At 50.0% G+C, this 8,935-nt stretch overlaps 1 protein-coding gene across 1 annotated transcript; it reads right to left on the bottom strand.

The window, feature by feature from the left end:
* Positions 1–5,950: 5,950 nt before the first annotated feature.
* Positions 5,951–7,653, bottom strand: LOC119335796 (cyanidin 3-O-rutinoside 5-O-glucosyltransferase-like). Its single transcript, XM_037607874.1, has one exon. The coding sequence runs from the start codon at positions 7,559–7,561 to the stop codon at positions 6,113–6,115; it is 1,449 nt and encodes a 482-aa protein (XP_037463771.1). The 5' UTR covers positions 7,562–7,653; the 3' UTR covers positions 5,951–6,112.
* Between the last annotated feature and the right edge of the window lie 1,282 nt (positions 7,654–8,935).

Below are 8,935 nucleotides of genomic sequence, written 5' to 3'. Positions count from 1 at the left end.
CGTCGCCCCATCATCGCCGCCCCGTCCCGTCGCCCCTTCGTCGCCGCCCCGTCATCGCCTCGCCGGTGAGCTCGTCCCGGCCGCCAGTGTCCACACACACACACAGTACTACACACACACACACTACACACACACACACTACACACATTAGTTTATTTGTTATAAATTTTCTGTTTTTTAGTTCTAGAAATGTTAGAAATTATTCTGTTTTTTAGTTATATAAATATTAGAAATGTTAGTTTTATAGAAATGTTATAGATGTTTTCTGTTTTTTAGTTATAGAAATATTTATAGAAATGTTAGCAATTTTTCTGTTTTTTAGTTATATAAATATTAGAATTGTTATGGAAATGTTAGTTATATAATCATGAAATTTTAGAATTAGTTTTAGTTAGATGAATTAGATTAATGTCAAATTGTTAGAATTTGCATATATATATATATATATATATATATATATATATATATAATTTTAGTTATCACAATCCAATCATTTAAAAAATGTTACTTTTTGCGGGCATATAGTATTTGTTCTCGACGATATGCCCGGCCCGCATCCTCACCGTCGACCCGTTCGCGACGACGTCATGCTTCAGGGGACCCATGTCCGGGACTGGGCTCCGCCGGGCTGGCACTGGGAGGTGCTACCTGGAGGGGGGCGCCGCTTGGTGAGGAACCCGACCTCGGGTCCCGTCGTCGACCCTGATCTTCTTTGGTGGAGTTCGCATGGGCCACATTCGGTGCAGAGGCAGCCGGCCCCGCCGGAGGTGGTGCGTCACCGTGTCAGCGAGGAAGATGAGCACGTCCATCGCTACATGGCTGCTATGGACGACGTCAGGTTCTCCACTACTTGGCGGGTTCTTTGGGCAGATGACCGGAGATATGATCCTGTGATGGTTCCTTCTCTTTGGGTGTGCACCGCCCACGCCCCAGGAACCGCGAGTGGCGCCCTAGATTCTTCGGTAGTACTCGATCTTTATTAGGTACCTAGCCAGTGATGTATTCGATATATAGTATTCAAGACGATGTATTCGAGATTATATATATTAAGACGATGATGTATTTGAGATTATATATTCGAGAGGATGTATTCGAGATTCAGATTTTCCTTATTGATTAATTGCATCCATGCATTGTGATTTGAATACTAAATTGTCTTATATTTCTTCTATATTATTAGTAAAGTAAAAGCTATGGCGGACAATACCGGCAGAGAGAGAGAAGAGGAATTGTTCGACATCATACGCAGCCCTCACAGGCTAGAAGATGTGAATGAAGCAGATGAAGGCTCCCAATATCTTAACAATACCGGAGAGGGTGATGAAAAGATATTCGATCTCAATGACCGGGCTGATGAAGTCATGAACTATGATTATGATTATGACACAGACAATGTTTGTGATGACACAGACAATGCTGATCTTCAAATAACAAACACTACCGGCGAGGTATATTTATATAAGCATGAATCATGGTGATCATCACATGTTTTTTTATTGAAGATATATTAACGAATCGATCTTTCTTCTTTCAGCCCTCCGGATCGAGCAAATCTGCTTCTACAGACAGCAAGACAAAGTGAGGCCCGGGCAGATTGTTGAAGGATGGTGTAAAGTACCACATCGAATCCATCAAACCTAGTGGCGAACCCCTCATGCCTAAGAACATTGCGAACAAGTGGACTCGTCAGTGCGGAGTTCTTGTGAAGGACAAACTCCCGATCTGCATTCAAGAATGGAAAGAGCCAAAGACTAAACGTCCAGGTGTTACTTGGGTCGATGGCAGAGTCAAAGAAGACCTGGTGAAATATCTGATGAAACATTTCACCCTACCAGATCATTTCACTAAAGCAGATGTGGACAAAGTCAAGGCCGCTGCTCTTAAGAAGATGGCAATTGCATTCAACACCCACAAGAAAACTGTATGGGCCAACTACCTCGCTAATGAAAGGAAGACTCCAGATTTCAAGGGAACACTGGGGAAGCAAAGAGAACATTGGGACGATTTCGTGACCTTCAAGGATTCAGAAATATCTAAGGAACGGTCGATGAAAAACAAGGCAAATGCCGCAAGAAAGACGCACTTCCATAGGCTAGGTCCAGGTGGCTACGCGGTGGCATTGCCTAAGTGGGATAAGTCTGAGCAAGAGATGGAGGATGCAGGGGTCACTCCGGTTACCCGGCACTGGCCCCCCAGGTGCAGAACTTGGTTCTATGCACATGGGGGAGCGTTGGACCCAAAGACAGGCGGAGTTTCGCGGAAGGCAAGTCTAAAAGGAGCCGAACAAAAGATAATTGACGCAATAGATGAAGCTCGAAGGGGGGTGTTCACGCTGAACAGAGAGAACGACGAGCTTACGCGCGCCCTGGGAAATCCTGAACACCCGGGAAGAACACGAGGCATGGGCGTTATTCCCTGGTATGAGGGCTTTTCAGAATGGAACGAGGACTACAGGAGCCGTGCAAGAAGGAAGATGGAGGAGGAGAAGAAAAGGAAGCTGGAGGAGGAGCAGAAGAAGCAGGACGCGGAACACCTTCAAGGCCTAGAAGCAAGGAACGCGGACCTAGCACTCAAATTCCAGCAGCAGCAACAGCAGATCGACTCACTTAGCCAGGAAAGGGGGTCTCAGCAGCGGCAGCAGCAAGCGGATGATCGTACAGCATTGGATAGCACCGTCCCATCCATGCCGAGAAGCAGCGTTGGTTCTGCCCCGGGCGACACACTGCTGGATAAATACCCTGTGGATGACATCATAGAGAACACTAACTGCGAGCTACACTCCAAAATGAAGAACATATCCATGAAGGTGGCGGACGGCGTTGCTTTTCCAGTGACCCCCGAAGCAAGCTACCATTGCATCCCGATTCCAGAGGGCTATGCTCGTGTCATGGTTGATGAAGTGGTGGACCCATATTCGGGGCTAACGCTTGACATTCCTGGAGGTGAAGACGAGCGCACACTCGGAGAGGCCATACATCCTATCGTCCTATGGAGAAAGGATTGCATAATCTTTCGAAGTCCACCGACACCGCGTCATCTGCCGACTCCTCAAAGTCTGCCACCGAGTCAGCAGACTCCCGCTCCTCCAAGTCCACGAACGCGTGAGACGACTCCTCCTTGAAGTCCGCCACCTCCTCCAAGTCCCCGAATGCATGAGCTGACTCCTCCAGTTTCAAGCCCGGCACAGCCTCATGCCACTTCTCCGGTTGCAAGTCCGGCACTGTGTCAGGCCACACCTCCTGCTTCAAGTCCGGCACATCGTCAGGCCACTTCTCCTGGTCCAACTCCACGTCAGCCATCTCCGCTGTCTCAGCAATTGCAGAAGAGACATCCCGCAGCTTTGGTGCATAGCGGTACGAGTCGAGGTAGTTCAGGAAGTACAGGCGAAGGCAAGCAATATAAATATGGTCCAAGCCTCGCTCCCCTTCCTCAGACGCCTTACGACATGACTAAGGAGCAAAACACAGCCATAGTGCAAGCCCAAGTGGACGCCCATTTTGGACCGAAACCGGCACCGCCGCCAAAGGAGAAAGTGCCTGAGAAAGTAATTGACCACTTCATTCGTATGGCTAGAGAACCAGCTCCCAAGCCTGTTGACTCGGACTATGAGCGCCAAATCAGGAAGGCACATCGAGCACGACTACAGAAGGAAGCGAGCTCAAGCTCGAGCCAACAAGCAGCTGGCAAAAAATGCGAGAAAACCGTTCCCCAGTTAGGAGAACAAGCGGCGCAAGCGATCCCCCCGCTTGTTGTGCCAACAACACATGAGAGGAGTAGTACGCGCGCCAAATATTATTGTGGGCAAACCGTTAGCGTTTCCCAGCATGGCGATGTGGTAATAACAGAGGATCATATAATGCAGGCTCAAATGCTCAATATCTCTGTTGGACAACTCCTCGAAATCGAGCCCATGCCTACGCTTAAAGAATCGGAAATAGCATGGCAATATGTCCGGGGCAAACCTTTGGTCCATCCAGACAAGGTCAAGGACCTCCCAATGAGAATGTATCAATTGCATCAATGGTACATGAACATTACCAAGGTTTCCAATCGAGAATCCCTCATGGTGAATGTCAAGCATGAGCATTATTACTATGAGAAAGCTCTGGCCATTGAGTATCCAGAACTATTTCAGTTATTTAATCAAGACGCACTCGACAAGTCTATCGTCAGTTGTTATTGTCTGTAAGTGATTTCTTTCTGTAATTTAAGTCTCAAGCTAGTTATGTAGTGATAATTTTGATCAATCATTACATGTAATTATCCTCACTATATTATTTTTCTGTGGTATTATATGCAGGATGAAGATGTATGAAATGAAAAAAGCTGGACGCTATGGCGTTGGGTTCATTGACCCAAATACCATTAATCAGGACATATGGTAGATTGAACATTGTAAAGCTGCTGTAGAGGAAAGCATGCTAGAGTTCTTGAAGCGCCTCAATACCTTCGAAGATATACTACTTCCTTACAACTTCCCGTGAGTCACACTGTCTTGTACTACAAATTCTGTTTTTTCTTACTAGCTAGCTAGATGCTAATAATTAAGTGTATAAGGTTTACGGTAGTTGATTAATTTTATACAAATGCCCGCTTAATTAAGACATGCAAACCTGTGCGTATGCAGTTGGCACTGGGTCTTGATAGACATTAAAGTTGAGGAAGGAAAAGTTGAATTACTGGACTCACTAACTAAAAAAGATAAAGACTACACCATCGTGAAGGTGATAGTCAACAGGTAATTTCAATCATTATTAACTATTAGTTCCTAATATGAACTATTTAATAACCCCTTTATTAATTTTCTTTGCCGGCGGGCAGGGCATGGGCAAAGTTCATCGCGGTGACTCCAGGAGAATGGCCAAAAAAATTGTTTTGGCATCGACCCAAGGTAAGTAATTAAGTAGTACTAGCTAGCTACCATCCCTTTAATTCTTGTTTCAGTATCATTAATTAATTATTATGCTTGATTAATCATTATATGATTCAATTCCATTCTCGTAAAGGCCCTGAGGCAGGCGAAAGGGAATAATCTGTGTGCATACTACGTTTGCGAGAACATTCGCATGATGACGTGCGAAAGGAGCAGATTTGATAGACAGGACTGAGTACGTTTTTGTCAGAACACTATTCACACCATTATCGATATCTAGTCACACAACTAACACACATGCATATTGATCTCCTTCTTAACAGTTCAGATCGGTGCGGGTTAAGCTCCTACCATCGGACCGCATACAAGCACTTCAAGAGGAAATAGCCGGATTTTTGCTCGACCAGGTCATAGATCCGAAAGGAGAATACTATTACCTGCTACCGCCCCCATGAACTACTTGTCATCGTGCTCCGAAGGCACCAAGGCAACATGTAGTACAAATTGTATATGTATATACATGTGTATATGTGTGAATAGTTAATGGTGTTGGCTGTGAGACATTCGATGATATATTATATATATATATATATATGCGGTTCTACGTACGAGAAAATCTATTTAATATATATGCATAACGTGTACAATTTGTAATATCGTGAAATACCAGCAAACAAAAAAGAATTAAATGGAAAATAAAGCCAAATTGAAAACACGAAATTAAAACAAAAATAAAAAAACACCTAAACGTTTAATACCGCACACGGGCCTGCCTCGTGCCACGTGTTTGCACTATAGCGCCGGTTCGTGACGAACCGGTACCAAAGGGGGGGCCTTTAGTCCCCACTCTTTAGTGCCGGTTCGCCAACCGGCACTAAAGGCCGTCGCGAACCGGCACTAAAGCCCGGTTCTGCACTGATGATCTTGCCGTCTCACCGCCACGCGCGGCCGCTGCTAGGACCTCACCATCGGTCACCAAGCTCACATGGCAATGGTGATGGGCAACGTCGCTCGTGACAATGATTTGAGGGCTCTAGGATTGTTTAATGAAAAATAGAAAAAAAATAGGGGAAGATATTCAAGGGACTGAGTAAATACTCCGTCGACGGAAGGTTTTTACAGGAGCAGAGTTGCTCTTATATTGTACTCCCTTCGTCCAAAATGAGTGACTCAACTTTGTACATTTATTTTGAGGCAGAGGGAGTAGAACAAAATGATACGCATAGTACAAAAATGCTTCTAAGCATCATTAGCAAATTGGTCCAGGAAAGTCCTCATATTACGACCGGATGAGCCGCCAGCCGCGATCGCTTGCTGCAACTTCGCCTTCCACGTCGCCGAGCTCGCCCGTATGGCGGCGCCCTCCACCCTGTCACCCATGATCATTTCCAGGCACCTCGCCAGCTCCTCCCCGTACAGAACCCTATCAACGTCGGTCGCGGCGCGCACACCGATTCCCCACTGGACGACCAGGCGCGCGTTCGTGTCCTGGTCGGACCACTGTGGCACGGCGACCACCGGCGCGCCGCACGCCACGGTCTCCAGCGTGGAGTTCCAGCCGCAGTGCGTCACGAAGCACCCGACGGCCGGATGCGACAGCACCCGCACCTTGTCGCACCACCCAACCACCATGCGCCGCTCGTCGCCGGCGTCGTCAAAGCCATCATCTCTGTTGTTGTTCCGCACCACCCACAGGTACGGCTGGCCGCTCGCGGCGAGGCCTCGCTTCAGCTCGTCCTTCTGTCGCTTGCTTACCGCCGCCGTGCTCCCGAACGACACGTACACCACCGACCGTGCTGGCTTTGTGTCCAGCCACTCCATGTAACCATTTTCGTCGTGCACAAAGAGATCTCCTACTGCGGCGGCGGTGCCACTCGTGCCGCTCTCGCCCTCAGTGAAGAGCGACACCACGGCTGGCCCGACGGGGAACACGTCCAGTGCAGGAATTGACGCGAGAGCACCGGCCTCTAATTCTTCGACGGTGTTCACGAGCACCATGGCTTGCCTGCTTCCTCCAGCGCTGCTGCTACCCCCGAAGTCCAGGTCCAGCTGCTGGAACGTCCTGCGGATGCCCCCGAACGTCGCAACTAACCTTCCGTCCGTAAGGTTGGTGAAGAAGCTCGGGAGGTCACGGATCGCCATCGGCGGGAGGCCCGGCATGGACACCGTGAACCCTGGGTCGGCAGCATGCTCCGTCACGAGCCTCTCGTACCCATGGAAGTAGTGGTAGTAGACAGCCAGCATGGTGGCCGGCTGGATCCAGTAGAGCGCCCGGGGCACGCCGCGCTCACGGGCGACCGAGGCGGCCCACCACATGAGCATGGCGTACACGACGCACGTGACGGGTTGGCCCCGCGCCGCGAGGCGGTCCATCACCGCCGCGAAGGTCTCGCGGCCGACGCGGCCGAACACCTCCGTGTACCTCTCTGCTTCGTCCCCGTCGCCGGCGAAGAGGCTGAAGCCGTGGTCGTAGCCGTCCGAGTACGGGATGTAGGAGATGGAGCCGTCGTGGACCTCGTCGTCGGGGGACGCCAGCGAGGGGAACATGCGCCTGTGCGCCGACACGGCGGCTGAGAGCGTGACCCGCGCGCCCGGCGTGGCCCGCGCGAGGCGCTCCGCCAGAGCGCGCGCCGGGTTGATGTGGCCCTGGCCCGGGAACGGGACGACCAGGAAGTGCAGCGGCGCCATGGAAGATGATGGATGAGCACCGGAGACTATCTTGTCTTCGACCTAGCTACCGCCTACCACAGGTGGCTGCTGCTGCTGCTGGTCGAAACACGCACGCGCCGGAGTTTATAATGGAGTTAGAGTGACGCTTGGGTTGGCATGGCGCGGGGCGGCCATCTCGTGTTCTAGGTAGGAGTATAGGACTGGCACGGCGCCTACCTGCATAGTCTAATTACGGTGATGTCATCGCTTGCGGTAGCGATACTTGACCCGCCGCTGTTGGATGGGGTACACTTCACCTGCCCTAGCTAGCTAGGAACCCTTTAGCTGTACATCAGTGGACTGAAAAAACGAAATGGGGTCAGTCGATTTGTTTTATCCAAGCTATACACACCTACTCTACGGCATGCATGCATGCAGCTTGCACCTAGCTAGTGCGGGCGGGCAGGACCGGTGACGCGCTCGCCGATAGAACTAATGATCAATTCAACAAGCTCGCCGATAGAACTAATGATCCGTGTTAATTGAGAATAACTTAGATCAATTCAACAAGCTCGTTTTGATTTGAATTTGGATATGCTTTTATGAACTTTCTACTGTGTAAGAGCAACTCCAACGGGCCGACCCAATCGGATGGCGCATTTGTCCGCTTTATGTCCGTTTGGGTCGGCCGCCCGCCCGGCGTCCGCCCTGTTTTGATTTGGGTCGGTAGTGCACCCAACGCGCCGACTCATTTCATGTCTGTATTCAACTTTAAAAAAAGGCCCGCGGGCGATCATGCCAGCGGCCATGTCTCATGCCGGCACCATGTCAGCGCCGTCATACAATGCCGGCTTCAGAAAATATCACCACAGTTCATGTTGGCGCACTCGCGAGCCGGCCGGCACACATGCCAGCACACCAAAAAGGGTGGGACTTGAGTTCGACCACGCCATCGCGGCTCCCGTGGTCATGCTGACACACCTGCCGGCATACAAAAAAGATGGCGCTCGCCACCATAGATCACTCGTCGTCGAACTTGAGCATGTCGGCCTGCATCTTCTCGAACCACAGCCTCTTCTTTGGCGACACGGTGTTGAGATCCACCTTCATGATCTTCACCCCGGTCATCATGCTCGCGGGAGCCACTTCTTTCGCCTTGGTCTTGGTGTTGGCGACCTCGATCTCTAGCATCTTGGCTTGCTTCTCCGCCTCTAACTCGAACATCTTGGCTTGCTTCTCGGGGTCCAGCTCAAGCCTCCTCCTTTGGATCTCCATGAAAGCGTCCATTTGCTCCGCCTTGAAACGCCGGCGCTCCTCCTCCTTGAGTCCTTCTTATTTATCGTGCCGTCCACGCTTGTGATCAAAGCGTTGGTGGCCGTATCTCGCTTGTCCTCCTTCTTAGAGTTGGTCTTC

The sequence above is a fragment of the Triticum dicoccoides genome, chromosome 7B (assembly GCF_002162155.2).
Source record: "Triticum dicoccoides isolate Atlit2015 ecotype Zavitan chromosome 7B, WEW_v2.0, whole genome shotgun sequence".
NCBI lineage: Eukaryota > Viridiplantae > Streptophyta > Magnoliopsida > Poales > Poaceae > Triticum > Triticum dicoccoides.
This window is presented reverse-complemented; position numbering and strand designations above follow the sequence as displayed.